Below are 26,343 nucleotides of genomic sequence, written 5' to 3'. Positions count from 1 at the left end.
AAAAGTTCTAGAACTTTTAGAACTTCTTGTAGAAGTTTTAGAACCTCTACAAATGTGGTTGTTTCACACCTTTGAACAAAAGGGGTTGCCAGAGGCTCTTTATAAAGTCAACACTTCTTTACAGACTCATAACAAATCAAAAGAACTATTGGAAGCTTAAAAGGTGTGGTCGAATGCTTGAATGGTTCTTCTCTGTTATGGAAATATGTTGTGTATGTTTCTATAAAGAACCTTTTTACAGTGGTTTGATACAGCAGCAAAAATGGTCCACCATTGTTAAAGTCAAAGAACCCCTTTTGGTGCTATATAGAACCCTAAGAGTGCAGGACTTTAAAGATTCCCTTTTATCTCCTTCATTTGTAAGAGTGTAACATTAAGAACTGAGAGCTACACTTTGGGCTCTTTTTTTTATCTTTTCTCTACTGGGGTCATGTGTGTATGCAGTGTATTTCAGGGGGTGCGGGTAACTGTAACAGCAGCTGTAGCGCCCAGCAGGGCCGAGTACTGTTTTCACTGAGGGTTGATCATATTGACGTACGTAAACAGGGCATGAAAACCGCCCGCAGCTAAAAACAATATCCACGCGCCTCGTCCCCTTATTTATTACTTTAACCTCCTCAATCCTCTCTGTGTTTCACTCTCAAAGAGAAGTGAAGTCCAAAACAGTGAGTGTTTGCAGGCTGAGCTCAGCTGGGACGATTCTGAGCCAGTCGCCCCTCAACTCATCAACACCGTAATGTAATGAGACTCAAACTGTCCATGTAGAGCGACGTCACTCCATCAGATAAACTCTCACTGAGCTCTTTAAAGAGCCTCCGTCTTCACACATGAGTGGAGCTCAAAGCGTCACTCTCTCTCTCTCTCTCTCTCTCTCTCTCCCTCTCTCCCTCTTTCTCTCTCACACCATTTCTCTCTCTCTCTCTCTCTCTCTCTCTCTCTCTCTCTCTCTCTCACAGCATCATTCTCTCACAGCATCTCTCTCTCTCTCTTTATCTCTCTCTCCCTCATTATTCTCTCTCACAGCATCCTCTCTCTCTCTCTCTCACATCATTCCCTCTCTAACATCATTCTCTCTCTCTCCCGCTCTCTCTCACAGCATCTCTCTTCCTCTCTCACACTTTCTCTTTTCATCTTACAACACTACATGTATTCCTCTTTCTGTTTCTCTCTCTCTTACTCTGTCTCTCTCGCTTTCTGTTTTATTCTCTCTTTCTGTTCCTCTGTTCTTCTTTCTTTCTTTCTTTCTTTCTCTGTCTCTTTCTCTCTGTTCTTCTGTTTCACTGTTTTTCTCTTTCTCTTTTTTTCTGATCTTCTTTCTTTCTCTCTGTTTCTCTTTCTCTCTGCATTTTTGCCATTCATTTTTCAGCTTCCAACATTGCACATCCATCTCTCTCTTTTTCACTCTCAGTCTTTCTCTGTCTACCTCCGTCTCTGTCTCTTGTTCTTTTTTAACCTTACAACATTGCACATTCATCCCTCTTTATCTCTCTCCCTCTTTGACTCTGTCTCTCCCTGCATCTCTCTCGCTACATTTATCTCTTTCTCTCTCTCTTCATTTCTCTCTCTCTCTTTCTCTCTCTCTCTGTTTTTCTCTCTTTCTTTTCTGCATTCTCCTCTCTGTCTTTTTTTGTCAGCTTATAGCACTGCACATCTCTCTCTCTCTCTCTCTCTCTCTCTCTCTCTCTCTCTCTCCCTCTCTCTCTCTCCTTGCTGGATGAATAATGGAGAGGCTCTGTAAGCAGCATGGTGATGGTGAGTTTTCTATTGTTGCTCTGAAGGCATCACCCGTCCCGCCTGCCTCACGCTTCCGTTCCCCCACTCCACTCCGGCCGGGGCTTTACCGTCGCCATGGAAACCGCCTGCTCGCATTCCACATCCTTCAGAGCTCTACACGAAGCATGAGTCGGAGCTAAAGCAGGACACTTAACACTGTCTCTGAGAGAGAGGGAGAGAGAGGGCGAGCGAGTAAGCACGCTGTTTACTGACAGTAATAGAAACCACACACACACACACTCTGTGTGTCTCACACGCACTGGAAATCACACACTATCACACATATATTTATCCCCTTACACACACACACACACACACACACACACACACACACACACACACATACACACACTCTGTCTGTCTCTCACACGGACTGGAAATCACACAACCTATCACACATATATTTATCCCCTTACACACATGCACACACACACACACACACACACACACACACACATACACACACTCTGTCTGTCTCTCACACGGACTGGAAATCACACAACCTGTCACACATATATTTATCCCCTTACACACATGCACACACACACACACACATATATATATATATATATATATACACACACACACACACACACAAACGCACACACACACACACACACACACACACAAACATATCCACACAAAAACACACAGAGTAGGAGTTAAATATCTGAGACCACTATCCATCCATCCATCCATCCATTTTCTAAGCCACTTCTCCGTCAGGGTCGCAGGGGGTGCTGGAGCCTATCCCAGCAGTCAGCGGGCGGAAGGCAGGATACACCCTGGACAGGTCGCCAGTCCATCGCAGGGCAGAGAGACAGACACAGACAGTCACTCACACACTCACACCTAAGGGCAATTTAGCATGTCCAATTGGCCTGAATGCATGTCTTTGGACTATGGGAGGAAACCGGAGAACCCGGAGAACCCGGATGAAACCCACGCAGACAAGGGGAGAACGTGCAAATTCCACACAGAGAGGACCCTGGTCACCCAGGTGGGGAATCGAACCCAGGCCCTCCTCGCTGTGAGGCGACAGCGATACGCCCTCTGAGACCACTAGTAAAAATGAAATAACCCTTTACTGTTGTGCAGTGTTTATAAGTCTACATGACACCTCCATGAGCTCATCAGCACAACTGACACAGACCTGCATAAACATTTAGAAACACTTGCCATAACATTGCATTTGCCAGCCTTGATGTCGACTTCTATCTCAAGTGACACTGATGTTTGATTCAGACATGAGGTTTAGCATGTTGACACTTTCTGGGGTGAAAGGACATAGATTAAGTGTAGCTCAGTGTACGTGACAGAGACATAATCATGAAAATGACATAGTCTGGGTGAAAAAAAGTGAGTGTTATAATACAGTTATTATAGCGTTTTATTAAAAAAACAGTGTAATGACAGCCCAATGACACCTGCTTGGTGTTATGTCAACTTGACATCAGGGTTAACATCAGCAGCCTTTATGATGGGCATTGTCTAGTTATAACACGCATTAGGAAGGAATAAGCTTTTATAAATGTTTCTATATTAATATTAGTTCTTATGATGAACTTACGTGGGTGTCTTGTAGCCTTATGAGCACTGCACTACTGTAAAGTGTTACTAAAAAAGCTTATACTTCGCATTTGATATAAAGTCGGAGTGGAATGTAGAATCTTTAAATGCTAACATGAATCAGTATTCTGTATATTCCCCATCTTGCACTCAAGACAGACTCCATGAGTTTGTGCAAAAACGTCTGATAAATAAATCAGATTCACCTGAGAGTCATCTAAACATGAGCTTCAGTCAAGGAGACGCCAAGTGACCTTTTTGTACAAAGTTCTTAACATGGTCAAAATTGCTTACATTTAAATTGTCACAACTTTTCTTTGTTTTACATTTTTTTGAAATAGGAAAACTTTCTGTTGTTTACTTCCAAGTGTAAAGGAAACAAAAACATCCCAGATTTTCAATGTGGCACCAGACCTTTGGACCCCATTGGACAACCACCAACTCACACATGCATACGTCTGTCAACATACGTACACACAGAATCTCACTCATACACTCAGGCAGGCAGCCCTCCCCCTCTGACTTTGCAAAGGAAGGCGATGTAATATTATAATGCAGAGCCTCTGACTTCAGCGGCTATTTATAGAAGTAACTGGGGAAGAGAGAAGGATAGACCGAGGGGAAAAAGGGGGAAGGCATTCAACAGAACACAGCAGAGCACAGCGCTGTAAACAGATGGGCCCATATTTAAAAGGGACTCTATAAAGACAGCCCGAGGCTCAAGCGGCCCTGAGACCGGACTTCAGTGAAATCAGGGGAACAACAGTCATCCTGAAAGCTGTTTCACCTGATCTCAGCCAGCCTGAGAGGAAGAGGTCTCCCTGACAGGAGCCCTGGAGAAGAACGTGCTTTGTTTTGTTTTGTTTATCTCTAGGAAAGCTCGGACAGCCTTGGTCTAACATATTGCATTAATCAGGCTTTACATTTGAAAAAGTCCCTGAATGCAGCCTAATATCCTCAAGTCTGTCCTGTCCTGACGTACAGTAGTGGCAAGTAACAAACGCCTTAAATCTGAATGTAATTGGAATTCTGTCTGAATCAGATAAAAATTTTGTCATAATCCAAATGTATCCCAACAAAATTCTGACCTAACCTGACAGTAAGGGAGAAATTCAGTTTGAACTTGACTGTAGAACCACAAAATTCTGTCTGAACTTGACTGTAGGCCCACAAAATTCTGTCTGAACTTGACTGTAGAACCACAAAATTATTTTTGAACTTGACTGTAGAACCACAAAATTCTGTTTGAACTTGATTGTAGGCCCACAAAATTCTGTTTGAACTTGATTGTAGGCCCACAAAATTCTGTCTGAACTTGACTGTAGAACCACAAAATTCTGTTTGAACTTGACTGGAGAACCACAAAATTCTGTTTGAACTTGACTGTAGAACCACAAAATTCTGTTTGAACTTGATTGTAGGCCCACAAAATTCTGTTTGAACTTGATTGTAGGCCCACAATATTCTGTCTGAACTTGACTGTAGAACCACAAAATTCTGTTTGAACTTGATTGTAGGCCCACAAAATTCTGTTTGAACTTGATTGTAGGCCCACAATATTCTGTCTGAACTTGACTGTAGAACCACAAAATTCTGTTTGAACTTGATTGTAGGCCCACAAAATTCTGTTTGAACTTGATTGTAGGCCCACAAAATTCTGTTTGAACTTGATTGTAGAACCACAAAATTCTGTTTGAACTTGATTGTAGGCCCACAAAATTCTGTTTGAACTTGACTGTAGAACCACAAAATTCTGTTTGAACTTGATTGTAGGCCCACAAAATTCTGTTTGAACTTGATTGTAGGCCCACAAAATTCTGTTTGAACTTGACTGTAGAACCACAAAATTCTGTTTGAACTTGATTGTAGGCCCACAAAATTCTGTTTGAACTTGACTGTAGAACCACAAAATTCTGTTTGAACTTGACTGTAGAACCACAAAATTCTGTTTGAACTTGATTGTAGAACCACAAAATTCTGTTTGAACTTGACTGTAGGCCCACAAAATTCTGTTTGAACTTGACTGTAGGCCCACAAAATTCTGTTTGAACTTGGCTGTAGAACCACAAAATTCTGTTTGAACTTGATTGTAGGCCCACAAAATTCTGTCTGAATTCAACATTTCCTGACAAATTCTGTCTTAAGCCCAACATTTCTTGGCATATTTTGTTTGAACCTGTTATTTCTTTACCAAATTCTGTCTGAACCCAAGAATTCTTGACAAATTATGTGGGAACCCAACATTTCTTCACCAAATTCTGTCTAAACCCAACATTTTTTGATCAAATTCTGTGTGAAGCTGACATAAATGCAACCGTAGGCCAACAAAATTCTGGCTGAATCTGTCTTTAGCTCACAAAATTCTCTCCCCGTTCCAGTCCAACCACAACCAACAAGATGCAAATAAAACCCTACATTCCCAAAACAGCACCTGTCATCATATAGTGTTTACCTCATGGACCACTGTGCCAAGATTAGCAGCCAGATTAAATATTATTTAAGATTATAAAAAAGCAGAAATGAAGAATAAAGCAAGGAGGAGAACTAAAACATGGGTGAATCCAGGCCCACGTTTGTTGAAGTGGGAGATGGAGCCTGACAAATATTTGTGAAATACGTCCAAACCCAACCAAACCCAGCGAGAATAGGCGGGTCCACTTGCGTGTGGACTAATACTTCAAGCTGCTGTCTAGCATTTTTGGGTGGTGCTCGTCAATGTGTTTGGCACAGCAGCCTAAGAGAGATACGTGTTTTTTCACATACACTGAACACGCTCAGCAATCTGTTCAGTCGCACGGCCAGAATAAAGCAGACAAACACAGGGATGGCAGCGCAGCACCAGCAGGCCAGACAGCTTTACAATAGCAGCCTCCAATAAACTTTACACATTCCACAAAGCAATTAGCATGAGCCACGCCACTTGACAATTTCAATTTGCTTCGCAAGGCGCGACGCCCACGTCCAGCGCGTCCAAGATGAAGGAGGGAAAACAAAGCAGACGAGAGCAGCCGGCAGTCTCCCACCCGCCACTGAGACACAACACACAACACACACTGCCTGCGTGCTCTTAGTGGGAGGACCAAGAACTTCATCCTGCTTTTTCTGTATGCCTCCCTCTCCCTCTCTCTCTCTCTCTCTCTCCCTCGCTGTAGTTCTCGCTCGCTCTCTGCCAGTTCATCTTAACATCTACACTAGCCCCACAGAAAAAACAGGCATTCTCTCACTTCTTTCATCTGAGTTACACAGACACGGGTTGCTACAACCTCTTCTTACAGCAGCAGATCTGTGTTTGTGCGTGTGCATGTTTGTTTCCATGCATTTTCAAGACAAAAACGTCTTGATTATGTAGGTAAAACAAAGACAAGAGCAGCTAATTTATATGTCAGAATGGGCAAATGCTCCTGACTTTGTAAAGTGTAAAGCCCCATGCTTCATTTAAAAAAAAAATGAAATGATAAACAAGTTCTTTTTAGTTAATGAAGTTAACATTAGGTTTAAATTCAGCCTCTGACAACTCTTATTACATACAGATACTTAAATATACATAATGCATGTGCGACATATGTATATTTATATTATATATGCATGTATATCTGTATTACATATAAATACTTACATATAAGTACCACTTTAGAACACAAATTTTATAAAGGTTTTATGAATGCTTTAAAATTTGTTTATTAGTCGCTATTAATTAGTTCATAGACAGATCTTCCTGGTTATTTATCTAACTTTGTCTTCTCCATCAGTCAGCATTAAGCCTGCCATCAGCTATTTATACTCATCAAATCAAACAAGTTACTCTTGCCCTTCTTATTAATGTGTTATAACTGCTCATTAATGATATTTAGGGTGTTCATGTAATTAATAACCATAAAATAATTTTGGTAACTGTTATTAGGAATTGTTATTATGTAATTTTAAACATGTAATTTAATGTATGTGGTACACTTGTGTTCTACTTTGAAAGAACTCTATCCTACTGTATGAGTTCTCGTATGAGTGCTTCATGTTTATGCTCTATCGTAAATATCACCTAAACATTACTTAATCATGCCAGACTACAAACTCTGATAACAGGAAATGAATGAATATCATTTATTCAAGTTATTTTGTATGATGCCTAATTCTGCATGTGGGTGCCAGATTGGCGTCCTGTACATCTTCTGTCCATATCTGGTGATCTGGAATACATACATGTGTAAATGTGATGTGACAATAAAAGTGATCTGATTTGATTTGATATGGATATTTGAACATCATAGCACCACTCCCTGATTTGAGAATGCCAGTTCTAAGTGGAAACACTAATGTACAGGGCAGAGGGAGGCCGACCTGCGATGCATTCATAAGACCCCAAGTCCTGACATTGCACAAAAACAAGCGCATGTGTGTGTGTGTGTTTATCCTCCCCTGGAGCAGCGATGAGGAGAGAGTGAGTTAGACGCACGCTCCTCCCGATGGAGGCCAGGCCCACAGGCACTCAGTGAATATTCAAATGCGTGGGTCAGGAGGCAACAGCCAATACGTTGGTTAAATTGTCTGCGCACGTTTTGGAAGTGATTGTGATGGAGTTCACCTTCGCTGAAGACGCATCTCCTCAGACCGCCCCCCGTGAGGACCAAGCAGCTATTAATGCAAACTCCGCTAACTCAGATGGAGAGGAAGCTGCAGGCCAGATGAAGACATTTCAATGTGACTTCTTAGTCACCCTTCTGACTCACGTTGGAACTTCAAAGCCATAAAGCAAAGAGGAGGAGAAAAGGAGGACAGGCAGAGTTGCTTTGGAAAAAAGAAAAAAAAAACTTAACGCCCACCTCCACAGAAGTCAGGTGATGTCACTGCCTTGACGACGTTCTTTGTCCTCACTCTCTCTTTTTCTGTCTCTCTCCTTCTCACTCATTCTTCCACTGACTCTCTCTTGCCTTCTCTTTCCTTTCTTCTTTTCCTCCTCTTTTTCTATCTTTCTTTCTCTGCATTTTTCCCTTCACTCTCCCAGTCTCTAGTGTACCATTTCTCTCTCTCTTTCCCTCTTTCTCTCGCTCTCTATCCCTCGCTATCATCTCGAATTCTCTCCTCTTCCTTTCTCACTCTCTTGCTTTCTCCCTCTTTCTCTCTTCCTCTTTCATTTCTCTATCTCTCTTTCTCACTCATTCTCCCACTGTTGCTCTTTCTCTCCTCTTTCTCTGTCTCATTCACTTCACTCTCCCTATCTCTACTGTAGTCTTTCTCTCTCTATCTTTCTCTCCCTCTGTGTCTTTCTATATCTTTCTCTCTTTCTCTTTTAGATCAATCTCTCTTTTTTCTTTTTCTCTCCTGTCTTTTCTTTTTATTTCTTTGTCTCTACACTTGTTCTTTCCACTCTCTCTCTCCTCCTCTTTCTTTATAACATCTTTCACTCCTCTTTCTTTCTCACTGTCTTGCTCTTTCTCTCTTTCTCTCTTCCTCTTTCCTCTGTATCGTCTCTGTGTCTCTCTCCCTTTCTCCCACTGTTGCTCTCCCTTTCCCTTTCTCATTTTCTCATTTCTCTTTTTCTTCACTCTCCCTGTCCCTATTGTTCTCTTTCTTGCTCTCTCTCTCTCTCTCTCTCTCTCTCTCTCTCTAATTTTTTGGACAGATGGTGATTCTGAAACAACAATAGAACATCAGATCAGACTGAAGATCATTTATCATCTCTCACTGCTGATGTGTGTGTGTGTGTGTGTGTGAGAGAGAGTGTGTGTGTGTGTGTGTGTGTGTGTGTGTGTGTGTGTGAGGCTGGTGGAATTTGTGAGGGTCTAAAACCCTGAAATCAAACTCCAAGGACACACACACATACACACATGCTGGTTGGCGGAAGCTGCTCTAAATGAATGTGTTTACTGTTCATTTAGCTGGTCGCGGCGCAGTGAGGAGAGATGAAAGCGGAGTCTTTCAGTGACTAATACGATAAGTGTCACTTAAAGCTCCTCACACAAATCAGCTATAGAGATTCCACGAGATGACATGATCGATAATCTGAAAAAATGACACTGAGGGAAAGAGTGGGAAAAGAATGACACAGGCCAACAGCAACAACACATACACAAACACACACACACACACACACACACACACACACACACACACAGATAAATATACTCACACAATTGCAAACATGTCCACACATGAACTACTGTTCAGAAGTTTGGAATCACTGCTTTCAATAATTTAAAACTAATAGATATCAGTGGGGTGGGTGATGTGGAAACAATGGTCACAATGCTTCAAGAAGGGACAGAATGTTCCAGTAGTGTCATATTTAGAAATATTATCAAAATACATGCAGTAGCCCCATATAGTACCTAGACAATTATACTAACGAGATCACTAATTTGCTAATTTACAATCACATAATACCCATGTGTCAAACATAAGATCATGCCCGCCACACAATCCTATCCGGTCCGCAAAAGTATTTAAATTTTCTATTAATAGTAACCTGTTTCAGTGTTCTGCACTACAGCCCCCGGCATGCACTGCAACGTAATGTGTACTGACTCTCCTACCCCAACTACAGTCTATGGACAGCAGTTACACCTCAATTATATACTATTCTACGCAATTCCGCATCAGTCATATCAACAAATTGCATTTAAGCTGCACTTCAACCACTATAAACACTTAAAATCAGCTCAGCAGCACAGAAACTGAGCCCAAGTCTTAATGAATGTGCAGCAAAGTAAGGATGCCAGGTGTCCAGTTTGAGCAAATATGTGGGTTTAAAAGATCGAGCTCCTGGGGACATTTAAATTTTGAATATTTCAGTTATGTAATATTTCAAGGTCTACTACAAGCACCTGTATTTTCTTATGGTAAAGTTTTTGCATATTTTGGATAAACAATGGCCAGTTGGGGTTATAGCACAACATTAGTTAAAAATAATATAAACAAACTTTTTTTTGTCCACAGATTTGATGAGATTTTGTAATATGGTAGTTTTACTGGTTGAGTTTGACATCTCTGACATAACATGATTTGCATCCAATTGTGTACCAACAAAGGCATAATAAACAAAACTTAATGCATAGTAAATAAACTGTTTAACCCCTTAAAAGGCCAGTTTTACTACACACTTCTATAACCTAAGAATACCTCAGTCAGTTTGCATTGAAGTCCTTGTAGTTCCTGAATAATAAAACTTAGTACATCATAAGCCTGGGATTGTAAGGGGTTAATATTGTCTAATTTAGTCTTTTACTTAGCCTTAACCCATTTATACACCTTACCGGATCTTTCTGATTTTCTTCACTTCAACTGTTCTTAGAGCTCCACTGGACACAAATGCGAAAACAAAATCCAAACTGGTCACACAGTTGGGCAACCACATCCAATTTTCTTATTATACTTTACTTTATGGTCCTGTGGTCACAAACTTTGCATGTCAAAGAGACGTGCTATTAAATTAGGAAGCAAGAAGTGGGCTACAGTCTGTAACTATACACTTATAGTGGGCCTATAAGGTAGGTGGACATAATAAAATGGACAGTGAGTGCAGATCCAAGGTAGGTGTACCTTCTAGTAATTCTGTAAATGGTTCTTGCATTAAAACTACAAGGAACTGGAATTAAAAAATGGTACTGCCTGATTCAGAATCCTTCGGTAACCTGTGGATTTATGTGATAATTATGAGAGAAATTATTGTCCGAAACCAAATTAGACACAAAAGGCCAAGAAATGCAATAAAACTAGTTATTAAAAATATTATGATCAAGTTCGATACCAAATTTACTAAAGATTTGAGTCTTAATAAAGCTTTATTTAACCCCTTAAATTGCCAGGTCCCACTGGCAGTCCCAAAGTTTTCTTACACACTTCTATAACCGAAGAGTGGCTCAACCAGTTTGCACTGAAGTACCTGTAATACTGAATAAAATGCCTTAGTATGTAATAAGCCTGGGATTTTAAGGGGGCATTTTAAACCAAGTCATGTGGCACGAGACCACGCCTCTGAGTGATTCCGAACTTTTGAAAGGTAGTGTAAAAGCACACTCTCTCAAACACACACACAGTGCACACTCCCTTACAGTCACACACACATATCCACACCAACAAAATATATTAAAACCACGGCTTAGTTTTGTCACGTCCGTTTGATGCAACTCTTGTGGAACAAAGAGGAGATAAAAGGAGGAATGTGCGAGGCAGGGAGAGAGAGGAGACAGCACACACTCGCTCCAGCATACACTCTCTCCAGCACACACTTCCAGGCATTGAGAATAATACGGTCTGAAAAGCATTACCCGAAGAGTTCCACAACTCCGTCCAATCCTGACAGCCTTTCTTCTCTGCAAGCAAACAACTTAGCTCCTGAATTTCAAACCATTAAAGAAGCCCTGCACCTTAAAGAGAACGCAAATATGTACAGCCTGCATCACATCTGGATTTCTAACTAGACATCATCTTCAAGATGTTGGACGCATGATGGATGTGCGACAGAGACTGCAGTGGTTTTATGTTCAGTCTGGCAGACAAATAAACATGAGTCATTTTTGCTCTATTGGAGCTGGATAAGTTTTACCCAAGGAAGTTGTATAACATAATTTGTGGGATTTGAGTAGCTGATTCTTACAAAGAAAGAAAGTAGACAAAGTATCTGGGTTATTTCCTTAAATTCCCAGAGTTGACTAGTATTCCCCGGATGTTAATGTCAGCGTTATGCCACAGGACATACTCAATAACAATAACAACACAGAGCATGGATGTGTCTATTAACAGGTTTTGTTATTCTATTAGTGTGACATGGATTGAAAAGGATTACTATTCTATGGGAGCTTTGGGTTCTGCCAGTTATAGATGATCATTTTCTGCCCAATTACTGCTCATAAAAAAAGTATGAAAGGACACTGACATTCATAATGGAATTTTGTATACTAATCAAGCTTGAATAGGGCCTTAGATGGAGTGCCACAGTGATATCACTGTAACTGATTAGACACAGGAAAGCATCGTCATTAACACTGACCCTGCCAGTGTAGCAGAGCTTTATCCCAGTTAATACTGCACCCGGTGGTACAGTATTATCTGTCTTCCAGCACACACAGGTAAAAGCCAGGCTGCTCTTTAAGTGTTGTCTTCCTCTGACCCCACCTGCTCCTTCAGACTGGTGAGACATGAAAATCACTTTCTAAACACTAGACACGTGACCAGTGGTGTGCGGATGCATCTGGCCTGGTTGGCTCTAATGCGTCCGGGTCAAATTGGCCCTGAATGATTGAGTACATGCAGAGCAGAGGAGGCTGCTAATGGCTTTTGAGGTCACACCCCCCAGTGGCTCAGGGACAGAAGAGGCCGCAGTTCCCTGTGAGAAAGCAGAAAGTGGGCCAACTCCCTCTCCATTGTTCTTAGAAATGAATATGGACTATATGTTGCGATTCCTGTTCCTATAAACAGAGGCACTGTGACTTTACAGGCTGAGGGAGGATGTGCTCCCTCCTAATTAAACCTCATTCACATTCCTGAGTTGATTCACAGAAAAACACTACCCTTTTCTTGGTACTTGTTTCTTTCTAGATACAATGAAGTCAAATAGAATCAAGTCAAATATAAATTTAGTAAGTGTTGGTCAAAAGGCTGCACCAAAACTCAAATAATCCAAGAGAAATACATGTTGATACCTGTTGATAACCTTTCTGTGGTGGTCTTAGTGTACTTGGTTGGATAGCACAGTGGATAACACAATCACCCTGCGCACTAGAGACTAGAGGCTGGATTTTTCATCCAGGCAAGAAGACCAGCATCCTATTCCAATATGAGTCTTATCACTAATTCCCTTTGCATTGTAAATCACTCTGGATCACAGCATTCTGGATTATATATGTAATTGCAGGAAGAAATTTCATTTTATCTGCTGTTGTGTTCCAATAATAAACATGAAGTAAGATGAACAAAGTGTGTCCACAAAATAGATCCAAATCTTTAAAAGTGGCAACAGAATCATTAAATTATTAATGCATTATGACAATATTGTACTGTGAAGCCTCTAGTGATTCTTACCCCTAACAAGAAATCTCTAAGCATCAAAGGAACTTAGTTTAAGCACGACTCTGCTAAAAGATGAGGAGTCGGACAGAAACCACGCAAAGACCCGGGCAAAAGGCACTTTCTGCAGTGTGTGCTCTGTGCGAACCTCAATGGAGTCTTGCACAGCAGCTCCCACAAGACGTTTTTCAAAGATTCTGGTTTTGGAGATAAAAAGTTAAATCAGTGAACATGCTTGTCAAAGTGTAGTTGTAGATGTAACAGCTGATATAGTCTGCCTCGTTCACTTACTAGTCCTGTGTGACTGGATTAAATGGGAGGAAGATAACTCTGATAAATATCCTCTTTACAGCCAGGGCCTGTCCAGCTTCGATTAAAAAAAAACACAGGAAAAAGAGCAGCAGCATCTGCATTTCTCTTCTCTGCTGTCTTAATCACTCGTGCTCTGATATGCCTGCTTTTTCCAATTCTGCACAAGTTGCAGAGCCCTCAGTTGCATGTCATTCCTAAGCAAGGCACGGCTTTCCCTCAGCCTTCAAACTTACGAGGCAGCACTCAACATGAAGGGGCAGGGAGAAAAAAAGAGAAAAGAAAAGAGGAGAAGAAAGAGGGGGGGGGGTTTATTTGGATCGCTTTTCATGGAGTGTGAAAAGGGCTTCCGCAATCCCCAAATCAATCCCGACCTGCTGGAAACTGAGCTAGAGGTGAGAGGTGCTTAGCTCTCGCTGCTACATCACAGAGCAGTGAGTGACTGTGTGTGTGTGTGTGTGTGTGTGTGTCAGACAGACAGAGTAAGAGAGACTGAGAAAGAATTAAAGACAGAAAGGGAGACACGACAGAGAAGCTGAAAGACAGAGAGCAGTGATCGTAGCTCATTTGTGAAAGCATAATCAAACTGGCTGGTAATCTAGTTTGATTATTTCATTAGTTTGGTAACATCACTGTCACCTTCACCACTGCCAACATCACATTTTTTAAACCATGTGAAAATACAAGCTGCTAAGCAGCAAATAGACCAATGCCATGCAGCCCTTTAGCTCAGAGTTTCAATGGACTCTAACTCCCAGAATCCTCTAGAAGATCACACAACTCCTGACTCTCCAGCACGCTCCAATCACAGATCTCTCTCACCTGAACACTAATCTGTAACACCTGTTGACCTCTCATTAGCTTTAGTATAAAGCCCGGGCTTTTAGAATAGTTGAGTGCGAGGTATTGCTTATTTCTTGAACTACTGAGTGTTTATATATTGTGTTGTGTTTTCTGGTCTTCTCTATTTTGATTTACCCATTTTTGCCTGACCCCTTCTGGGTTATTTTCTGTGTGTTGTTATGTTTGTCTGTCTTTACTTGCTGCCCTTACTGGGTTTGACCAGTGCCTGTTTCCTGACAACGGTTTTAGTTGACGATTCTAACAGTAAAGCCTTTTTTGCCTTTTTTATCAACGAGCATCTGAGTGGTTCTGTCATGTTACAACCAATAAAAATGCTACAAAATTGCTGATACACTTAGCCTTGCTCTCTCTGGGTGGGTAGGATAGTCCCCCCATCACTCAGTGCAATGTTAGCCAATACAGGCGTCTGTTAGCTGATAACAGAATTAGCAGTCAGAGCTCTCCTTCAAGCATGTTGAGCGGTACAATGTTGTTGGTCTTTTTAGCAGTTTGAAAAGCTATGGTTGCGCTTCACATGACTCAGAGGAAGCATGCACTTGCCTACACCCTCATACCTTGGTAGCATGGCATTATGTGAGGACCTAGCACCAGCAGGTGGGAAATTCCCGGGACTTAACTGGGGAAAATTGAGTATGAATCCCAAAATATGTGAAAAATAAACAATTTTTCTTTCAGTTTGACTTTGTTCCAATTAGACAATCAGATTAGGTTAAAAAAGTGCTTTCTCACAATAACTTTATCATTCCACTGAGCACTGGCTGCTAAATGTGTATATAGTATGTATATAATGTAAGTATGTAATTATCTACATTAGATGAAGTCTATAAGTTATTTGACCTGCAGATTGGTCAGATTCTGAAGAAGTGACAGCAAGTTAAGGATATTTGGCTTTCCTATATATATATGCCTATATATATATACATATATATATATATATATATATATATATATATATATATATATATATATATATATATATATATATATATATATATATATATATAGGCAGTATTAAAGCACATTGTATACAATATTCAGGGCTTCTTTGCTTTTTTCTTTGCAGAACTGTCTTAGGTTCTTAAGTTCGTGATAATATACTCTACTCATCTTCAGTTTGTGCCTGCGACCAAATCGCAACTGTGATGTTATTTGTAATAAATGCATGGTTCATTATACCATTTCAGAGATATGAGTGTTTCTTTCAACAGCCACAATATGTTGGTATGTGGCCAAGTCTTGTGTGATGAGCTGATATTGGTCTCAGCAGCACTATTCATTCTGAGAGGTCTTTTTTCAAAAGGCAGCTTTAAACAAGCCCTGACCTGTCCACTGAAGTCATCGCAGACAGAGCCCTAATCTCTTCACGACAGAAAGCTCAAAATAAAACGACATGAACGACACCATAAATAATTCTCAGCTTCTTAGCTGTGATACACAGAACATTATCTTGCACTGTTCCTCCAGGGCAAGAGAATATTTGAGAGTAATGGGGAGCGATATGTGAGGGAAGGAGGGAATGAAGCACCTCTGAATAAATAATAAACTGCTCATTTGTCTGTCGCTCCCTCAGCCACTTGGGGTAAATCCCTGACATCTCTCCTGCACACTCAAGCACCACTCTGGAGGGCCTTGCGGCTGCTCTGCCGTGATCTACTGGGCTGCCTCTAACTCTCCAGTCAGACAGGCAACAGCACATCCACCACCATCTCAAAGGTGATAAACTGCCTCAGACTGCATCCACTGGAATTATGGAAGTGAATATTGTCCACTACTCACAAGTTGGATTTTGCCCCAGTAAAAAGTTTTGGCACACTTGACTGAGCGAATGTACGTCCTTATGCTTAAATACCTGAATTCTGTATCTATCATAGATAAATAGATTTAGCTTTTTTTTCTTGAAAGGCCAACGGTAGCCAACAATTGCTCAGCACATTGTTGCTGTTCTGTAAAGCCTTGTATCTACATTCTTGTCATTTTGGCTTTGTTCAGTTGCACTTTGCATTTAGTTGAAACTTCATGATCAACAGACCAATAGAAATGGTCCAAAATGTCTTGAAAAAAATATTTCTCCAAAATAACGTTCCATTACAAGTTACGAACTTCAATTGGAATTCCCTACCAGTCTCACTGCTTAAAATTGAGGGTAAAATAATGGTTAAAAAAATAATCAAAAGACAGTATCTAACAAATTTCACCCCTCACTGCAGGAAGTGGCTGCACTGAGACATTTCACTTCTTCATACTCACACATTTCATTTACAACAACGATTCTCTTAAGGACCATCCACTGAAATGGATTTTTTTTTGGGGCACTTATAGATACTTATACTTCCAAACTCCTGGAAGAGTGCTTTCCCTTTTCTAACATACCAAATTCCGCTAATGAAGGCCTCTGGCAATAACTGCTGAATGGCAGTAGGTCTGTTAAATGAGCTAAAGCTGATGTCTCCAGTGCTGGAGTCTCAAACAGCTGTCATTCAGCATCTTCGCTAACAATTAGCTATTGTTAGCAAAGCCTAAGCACAAAACCTTCCCTGCTTCAAGCAGCCGGCTTTCAACTTCGCCTACCGTCTGTGATCTTTCCAAACATGTTAGAGCACCCTATCTCACAAAAGAAGAAACAAAAGGAAGAAATAACAGGTTTGTGATAATGAATTAGCCACTGAGACACTTTGAGGAAATAATGCTAATTACAACAAGCTAGCATTCCAGCACTTAATTAGAATAACGGGTAGTGGGTAATGGATGTGCAGTGGCCAGGCTTCCGAGGCAGATGAAAGTGAAGGTTAGGGGGCCCAGTTCGGCTCTTGAAGCGGTGCGAGAGGTGTTTGTACGGTGCATGTCGGTTGCTCGTGTGTTAGCGTGCGTAAGCTAAGCATCTCTGCACTCAGCAGATGTCCCTCCCACGCGTGTGGCAGCCGTTACAGGTGCATCCTGGGCCCCTGCCACCTCCCTACGCTCCATATAATATCACAGCCACAAAGGAGTTTACAAAACACTCTGCTAACTGCCAATTACAGCGAGCAAGCCACCGCCTGCACAGGCGCCTCTCCGCAACTCTCTAAAGGTGCGGTTCCCACGAGTGTGAAATGAATGAGGAGCTATTGTGAGTGTGTAGAGGAGAGATATGAGGAGGATGGTGAGAAAATGAGAGATGATGTTTGGCGAAGACTCATGTATATGCTCATTTTACACTGTCACTGTCACTGTCACACCAAAACAACTTCTTTTTTTAACACCATTTGAAAATGGCAGCTGGCCCTTACATTGTGTAAACATTTCATACTGAATAGAGCAATAAAAAAAAGGTCTAAAATGACGTCTTCGTACATTAACCTACATTATAGCTAAGAATATTTTTTTTTCTTCTCCTGTAAAGCACCATTTTAGAGATACAACGTTTTGTTATGACAATATGCACTGTTAGAAATGAAGGTTCTGTACAGGTACATTATTCATTCATCAAGGTACAAACAATGTTAATGCTCCCTCAAAGGTACAACAGTGGTTTTAAGGTCTAATTGTGCACCTTAAATAAGTTTTTCCAGGTGAAAAGTAGCTTTTCATAGCCTAATGTGTTAAAACAGAACAATAACAAAAAACCTGGAGATGAGACGGGGTGCGAGGAGTCAGTACAACTTAGAAAATATCAGTGGAATGGATTATGGCTCAGTTATGTTCCCTGACTAAAGGTACTGAGATGTACCTTTGAGGGAGCCACCCCAGGGACAACAGAGTGTAGAGGCAGTCACAACATTGCTCAAAATTAATTATGTCAGCGATATGTTTTCTGTAAACACCAAATAACATTAGAATAAATAAACACATAAATAAACATTCAGTAAAATGTAACAAGAATGTCCTGTTTTCAGCAAAGTTAGTAGAATGTGGTTAGAAGAACACAGTTAGAGGGACACGAGTTTGGTTCCCGTCACTGTATGAGGGCTGCATGACGAATCATTTTTAAATCAAAACCTCTTATATAATCTTGCCTAACCTTTAAATGGAAAAAACAACACAATAACAACAAAAGCACGAACAGCTGCAGATGAATTCAACCAACCAGAGGCAACCGAACACTCGTGTGATGTATGAGAACATGAACACGTAGGAACGAGATAAGTTTTTAATCATGCTTGGTGCATGTGTGATTCTATGCACACTAAAAAGGCTGCATTCAGATGGCAGTGCCTATTGTGCAAAAAATCGGTGTCTGAATTGTGCTTGTGAGGAGCAGAGTGGACTCTATGGCCAGTTTAAGTTCAACACCACATCACACCGCACACTAAAAGTATAAAGTAAAGAAACTAGTACTTATTTTCCTTCTTTTTTGAGGAGAACGATGAAATGAAAACGTTTCATTCCTCCTTCACAGCCGATGTGAACAACAGCAAGTGCCTTGAATGCCACAACCAGCAAAGTGACAGTAAAGTAAACCACTCACCAAGCTACAGTGCTGAGGGATACTCGACTATCTCTCAAGGTCTTTTAGCAAACCTCAGTGAAAGCAAATAGGACAGTACATTAACGGTACAAGTATATTTCAGCTGTACAGCCCGGTGTGTCACCTCTGATTCAATTTTACCCACCCTCTTTTTTGATTCGGTATCTCGGGAAAAGTGACATATGAAGAGTGGAGCTTTTCCCCTTAAATTGTACAATTTTCAGCTCGATCTATGAGGATCGTGGAAAAGGCAGCAAGTACAGGCCATATTAATCCGAAAAATGTCACTGTTTTTCTCAAATCACTCAGCCCTATTGCATGGATTCGAGCCTGATTTTACTTAATGAAGGCTTGATTAGATTAACGATATTCTGGGTGGTAACTGTAAACAGTGATTTTCCTCGAGGAGAGATCTGGAAATGCTTATGTTACCACACTTATATATATCAAATCCTGACTTACTGTTTATTTGTTCATTTGTATTCATTCTAAGTTCAGCATTTTCTTAAACACTTTAAGTACTACCAATTATATTTTGTCGCTGTCTAAAAAAGCATGTATTTCCATTTTTGCCAATGTTTATTTTTCTACATAATTTACACATGGCAGGTGTCCTTTAAATTATGTGAAGATCATGATTGGACCAATAGAAATGCTTCAGAAACACTTGGAATAAAATATTTTTACAATAAATTCCACTGAAAGTAAAGAAGGTTTTTGCCCTCTTCTGTAAAGTTACCATTTTCAGCTTTGGACAGCAACAATCTGTAACAATATATAAATATATATAAACAAATATATATAACAGGAGGTATGAAATAACTGTACAAAGTGTGCGGTCCTATGCAAAAGTTTGAACACCCCCATTCATAATCACGTTTTGATGATTTTCAAAAGAATAAGTTAACATATTATCTATAGTGAATTTTTTTCGCATGCAATAAAAATTTAATGCACAATTACAAACAGTAATTGTGCATTAAAATGTGCAGAAGTGCTTCTCTGCAGAGGTTATGTTAACTTTCACTTCAATCACCAATATATGTAACTTGACCTGGGGTGCTCAAACTTTTGCATTGCACTGTATGATTGCAGTCTAATACAATATCTCACATGTAATATTCATATCTCCATTTTGAATCAAATTCATTCATCAAAAGAGCTCTAAATGAGAACATTGAACATCTTTTAGTGACTGTTAAATGCCAACAGGTTAATTAAACCTCAGATGAGACTATGAGCGGAAAAATAGTGGAGCGAATCAAACATAGTATTTGAGAGGAGGGGGTTGGGGGGGGGGGGGGGCAGCAATAGCAACAGCACCTCAAAAACATTTCGCTCAGAACAATTCATATTAGGAAGTTGACAGTGTAAACAGCCTGTGACCAAAATCGATTTAAGCCATCAATCACTGTCTCGTAAACTCACAAGGTTCAAAAAATAGATTTTCTAATATGGACAAATTCATTACAGATGAAATGTGTGCTCACTCAGAATTCCTTTGTCATAGAAAGTATTAAAAAACAGATCACTTTGGGTTCAGATATATAAGGTTATGCCTAGAGGGGTGAGAGGGCATTTAAAAGGGAGAAACAGTTAGTGGGCTACATATATACTGCTCATGCTAGACCAACAGAAACACCACTGTCCCAGAACAAACAGCCTAGCAGAGCTGAGAGAAAGTTCTTAACAGTGCTACTGAAGAATAATGAGGCTTCAAGCATGTCCAAAAGTTTGCAGACACCTGCTCATCCAGTGTTTCCTCTGAAATGAAAGGTATTAACAAAGAGTAGACCCTTCTTTGCTGCAGTAACAGACTCTAATCGTCTAGGAAGGCTTTACACTAGATGTGTAAACTAGACCACTGCTGTAAGGATTTGATTGCATTCCGCCACAAAAGCATTAGTGATGTCAGGTACTGATGTTGTATAATTAGTACTAAATCACTCCAATTCATCACAGTGTTGAATGCAGCTAAACTCCACAACCCAATGCCGGGGGTCTTATACCCCTCTAGCCGATGTGTAGCATTGATCACGGTGATCATAGGCTCCCCCAGAGTGTCCCATTTTAATGGTAGTGCTTTCTGAACAAGATTATACCTGCTGCACCACCTGGACACCTGTACCAGCAATGTGTGCACCTTAAACTGAAATCATTCATTATAAAGCGTGGCTGGATACCATTGCACATATAGAGTAATAGCCAAGCCAGACATATACACTTTATAGTTCCACTTCCTAAGCTTTAAGAGGGAAAATTGCCTCAATCTTTTGTCTGTACTTAAAAATAATCCCCAAGCATCCTTATTTCATTTTTTCTGAAACAAAACATAGGCTTTGTCCTCTGAAAAGGGGGAAAAATCCACTTAGCTCTCACTCCTCCCATTCACTGGTCATATATCAAGCTCTGCTTTCTGCACTGCCATTTACTGTGGTTAGAGCCCAGAATACCGATGAACTGGTCAAATGACAATTGCACAGTGATGATTTATATGTAAGCTCCTTTCTGAATGCCTGCTGATAGCTCTGAATTCAGACGGAGAAAAGAAATTCTGCTGGATTATAGTGGGAAAGAACGGGAGAAGGGACGACAGGGAGATGTTTGCCAGAATCCAAAAATATAAAAAAAAATGACATTGAGAAAAAGAGGCAAGAAAAATGGATTCAGATTTGGAGCAGCCTCTTTTAAATCCAGAACAAACACAAAATACACCCACTACACTAATTCCTTTATGAGCCAGCCAGGTGCATGAATGCGGGTCTTTTGTTGGAGGAAAGGCTTGTCTAAAGAGCATGCAAATAAAACCAAGACTTCTTGTTTTAGCCGCTTTGAAGTGAATCAAAAATGCAGGTTCAGGTGTAGCGGAACCAAAGCAAAGCAGCCCTCAGAGGGAGAAAGAGAGAGAGAGAGAGAGAGAGAGAGAGAGAGAGAGAGAGAGAGAAAATGCATGAGAGAGAAAGAGACTAAAGATATAAGAGAGAGATGAGAGAAGATTAGAAAGAGAGAGAAAAAGAGAGAAAGAGTGAGGACAGAGGGAGAGAGAAAAGAGAAAGAGAGAAGAGGAGAGAAAGACAGCACAAGAGAGAAAGCGAGGAGCGAGAGAGAAAGTTGAGAGAGAAGGTAAGAAAGAGAGAAAGAGTGAGGAAAAGATAGAGAAGTGTGAGAGAGAGTGAGGACAGACGGACAGGGAGGGAGTGAAGAGAGGAGCGAGAGAGAAAGAGAGCACATGAGAGAAAAAGAGCGAGAAAGAGATGAGATAGAGAGATGACAGAAGAAGAGAAAGAGTGGGGAATAGAAAAAGAGATGAAAGGGAGAGAGAGAAAGAGAGATAATGAGAGAGAGAGGGGGACAGGGAGAGAGAGAGGAGCGAGACAGTGAGAAAGGAAAGAGAGCGAGAGAAAGTTTGTTCACAGTACCTTGTAGGAGAACTCCCTTGTTTTTTCTGTAGAAGGGGCTTCCTGGCCAAATTGGAGGACTGGACATGCTGAAGGGAAAAAACAAAGGACAAAAGATGAGCTTACATTCATGAGCACAGTGTGACTCATAGAAATGCATTCATTCATAGCATCTACTGTAAAATTCAACAAAATTTATAGAAAGTTATGTCGTTATTATCATTCAGTCTGATGATAAACTGTAGCTCAAAATACCAATTCACACCAGAGAACTACATATATTTGTTTAGATACATTGCAATGAGTTTACAGTTTAAAATATCACACCACCAAGCTGGACTAGGTTATTGCAGCTAATCAAAACTGACTATTGGAAAAGACAACAACATAGAATTCGCCACCATGATAACATTAACAAAACTAAAATCTACACTTGATCACTGAGTCTTCTGCTACAATGTTTAACCCCTTAAATGTTCAGGACCTGCTAGCGGGTCCAAACTTTCATAATGCAGTTTTTTAACCTAAGAATCGCTCAGCCGGTTTGCACTATTAGCAATGGGACACTTGTTTGTATTATCAAATAATATTAAAATAACATAGACCACCAGAGCCCTCCTTGCTCTTCCAACTCCAGAGTACTTCCAGTATTCTTTACAATAAAGGTCCTGTGATGCTATAGAAGAGCAATTTGAAGAACCATTCAATGGATGGCTCTTTAAAGAACCATTTCAAAGTTTACAGAACCTTCACATAATGTAAAAGCTCTAGGAAGAACCCTTAAATTGGTACAGAATATTTATGTTATGTGCAGGTTCTTCAAAAATGTAAAGGGTTATTCACCCATACACTTCAAGAGCTCCATCTGGTGCTATATAGAACCATTTCTGAAAGGTTCTTTACCCCTTAAATGGCCAGGACCCACCGGTGGGCCCAAAGTTTTATTATACACATCTCAATTCACTGTAGTTACTGAATAAGAAGCCTTAGTATGTAATAAGCATGGGATTTTAAGGGGTTAATGAGACTGGAGAGCAAGGAATTATGAGATGACTCCACAATACAAAGTTTCTCCAGATCCTCCAGAGTCGATGGTCTATTTTGGACTTCTCGTCAGCTCACCCCACAGGTTTCCATTGGGGCTTGGATCAGGGCACAGGAATGGCCATGTCAAAAGCTTCATTCTATGGTCATTCACTTATTTTGGTATATTTTTGATTTATGTCCTGCTGAAAGTTCCCACCACGACCCAGTTTTTGTCAGAGGCAGCCAAATTTTTGTTTAAAGTGAGACAAAAGAAAGTCTTTCTTCTGGCATATTTTCCAAATAGCTGAGTGCTTTTAACACCAATGTTCTGTAAAGCTTGTCCAACCTAGCAACAGTAGCTATGGGCGAGTCATGGCTGGGTCAAATGTACATACAGGCAGAAACTCGAATAAACACAGAGAGAGGAAGATAGAGAACATGTTTAAAAGCAAAACAGCTTCGGTTATATAACCACATCATTAAAAAAGCAACAGTTAACCACACGGAGCGATACGCAATGTTTAGACATGATCATACAGTAAGCCGGTCATTATATTATATTTCGAAATGGAACCTTAGCAGCGTTAATCATTGCTTTAACTCAGTGAAATGACAAGCTTTGCTGATGTATTCGCCTGCAGTAGCGGAGCATAAGGCTGCACAGTGGGGCACTCTTCAGACTGAATTACACCCTGCATTGGTCAGACTATTGTACAGAAATGAACTCAGCGTCCAGGAAGACTGAGTCAGCTCCGAGTACTTTTCATCTTGGAGGAAAATGACATGTTTTTCCTGCAGTGTTTGTAAAGTAGCTGAAAAAAAGGTAGATCGCATTTGTGATGTGCATTTTAAATAATTGGAGCTTTGGTCTGTATGTTAGTAGTCTGTCATTAAGAGAAGCAGAGAAGCATAGTCCGGCTCAAAGCACATAAAAAGTGTTTTTTTCTTTTTTTCCAGATGAAATGGGGTCAGCAGGCTCCATGCCTGTGCGGGAGGTGCTTTTTCCATAGCCGGGGGAAGCCGGCAGATGTGGAGGTATCACTGCCATGATTAGGGACAAGTGCCTGCTTGACCAGGCCTGAGCTCTTTCTCTCTCTCTGTCTTTCTCTCCATTCTCTTGTTCCCAGCAGAGGCACCCTGAGCAGATAACGCTCAGACACTGGCCCTGTGATGTTCCCCCTTCTTAATCTTCTTATAGTATATTAACTAATTGAGAATTAGAACAAACAGAGCCAAAGGCACAGGCCTTTGATTGTATTTGTCTACACGAGGCATGTAAAAGCCTCATTTCTCAAATATCAGGGAGCTGTTAGCTCATCAGCCTCAACTGATGATAAAAGCAGATGCTTTCTAAAGCACCCAGCACTCAAATCGCTCCCAGCCCAACCTGCAGCACTATCTGACCCTGGCTAATCTTCTATCCCAGCCTGTCACACGGCCAAAATCGAACCTGACACTTCCGAATAAGGGATAATGGAGCCTCTCCATTTCTTTATGGCTGCTTTAATTACAACGTTCGTCAGAATGTCTATCTGATTTCGTCGTCTTCTTTTTTTTTTTTTTTTGGAAAATGATTAAAACAAATCTTAGTGCAGCTCAGACGCAGCTTGAGATGAACAACTTCATTAGCATACTAGTCGCCTAGCAACTAAAGCATCTCCGATTTTTCAAATTCGATGATCCTTTCTATTCTTGCACATGAAAATAGGTATAGATCGAGTTATTGTTGAAGTTAACTAAATCCTTACATTCTGGAGAGTTCTGTTCTCTACAAATCACTCGTAAAGGAATATTCCAGTGTTTCAGCTGCATTTGTAGCACAGGGCAGATTAATTACTGCAGACAATTTTGATGCATTTGATGAGAAACAGAAAACAAGTTCACTCAAAATACTCTTATTACAGAAGGTGCTGCAGCAGCTGCCCATGGCTTCTGTTATACATGTGCTGTCTACAGAAACTACATCAATATTATTGTCTGTGCTAATCAACAGAAGGAACCCTCCAGGCCTTTCCAGGCCTACAGAGAAGATGCAATGATTTCTGTGAAAAAAAAATTACATGTATGAAATTTTTGTTTATCTTTATTTAATGGAATCATCATGCTTGCTGTGTTTAAACTCTGCAAGTGCTAATCTACTTTAATTTTGTTGTAATACGTGCTTTACATGATGAAATATCTATGCAATTTTAGCTGAAACTTACATGAAACAAAATTTCACTTCAGTCGTACAACATAAATTGTCCTGAAACTCTGCAACAGGTGCAAGAGTCTCAACTTTCATGAAAGAGCCAATCAAAACTTTTACACAACAAATAATAAAGTACAGAACCCCATATCAGGAGAACAATAAACACACACACACACACACACACAAACACACACACACACACACACACACACACACACATCTAAGGCGCTTATCTCTCTGCCAGCAGTCAAGGGCAGAAGGCAGGAAACACCCCAGAGAGGTCGCCAGTCCCTCGCTGACAAACAGACATGGACAATCACACACACACACACACACACACACACACACACTTAGAGACAATTTAGAGTGTCCAATTGGCCTAACAGCACCAGAGGACCCAGAGAAAACCCACGCAGACCCGGGGAGCAGTTGGGGGTTAGGTGTCTTGCTCAAGGATCAGTCATGTGCTGCCGGCTCTGGGGATCGAACTGGCGACCTTCCGCTCACAAGGCTGGTTCCCTAACCTCCATGACTGCCCCTTATATATATATATATATATATATATATATATATATATATATATATATATATATATAAAAACATACCAGCAGTAAACATATTTTCAGTTTTTGACATAATTTGAAAATGCCTATTGCCCTTTATATTATGTATAAATTATAAGATGAATGGACCAAAAGAAATGACCTAAAAATTACCAGGATGATCTGGAAAAAAATTCTGGTTCCATTGACTTACAGTAAAGTATGTTT

At 40.5% G+C, this 26,343-nt stretch overlaps 1 protein-coding gene across 4 annotated transcripts in view; it reads right to left on the bottom strand.

Annotated features, from left to right (window-relative positions):
• foxn3 (forkhead box N3) overlaps positions 1-26,343 on the bottom strand; it is a 138,601-nt gene that overhangs the window by 28,650 nt on the left and 83,608 nt on the right. For all 4 annotated transcript variants that reach the window (XM_017715059.2, XM_017715061.2, XM_017715060.2 and 1 more), the window contains one exon: positions 22,378-22,445. In XM_017715059.2, coding sequence (XP_017570548.1) covers positions 22,378-22,445 — 68 coding nt within the window. The remainder of the gene's footprint in view (positions 1-22,377; positions 22,446-26,343) is intronic.

The sequence above is a fragment of the Pygocentrus nattereri genome, chromosome 10 (genome assembly GCF_015220715.1).
Source record: "Pygocentrus nattereri isolate fPygNat1 chromosome 10, fPygNat1.pri, whole genome shotgun sequence".
NCBI classification, from domain to species: domain Eukaryota; kingdom Metazoa; phylum Chordata; class Actinopteri; order Characiformes; family Serrasalmidae; genus Pygocentrus; species Pygocentrus nattereri.
The sequence above is the reverse complement of the archived record's forward strand: the minus strand, read 5'-3'. Positions and strand labels throughout refer to the sequence as shown.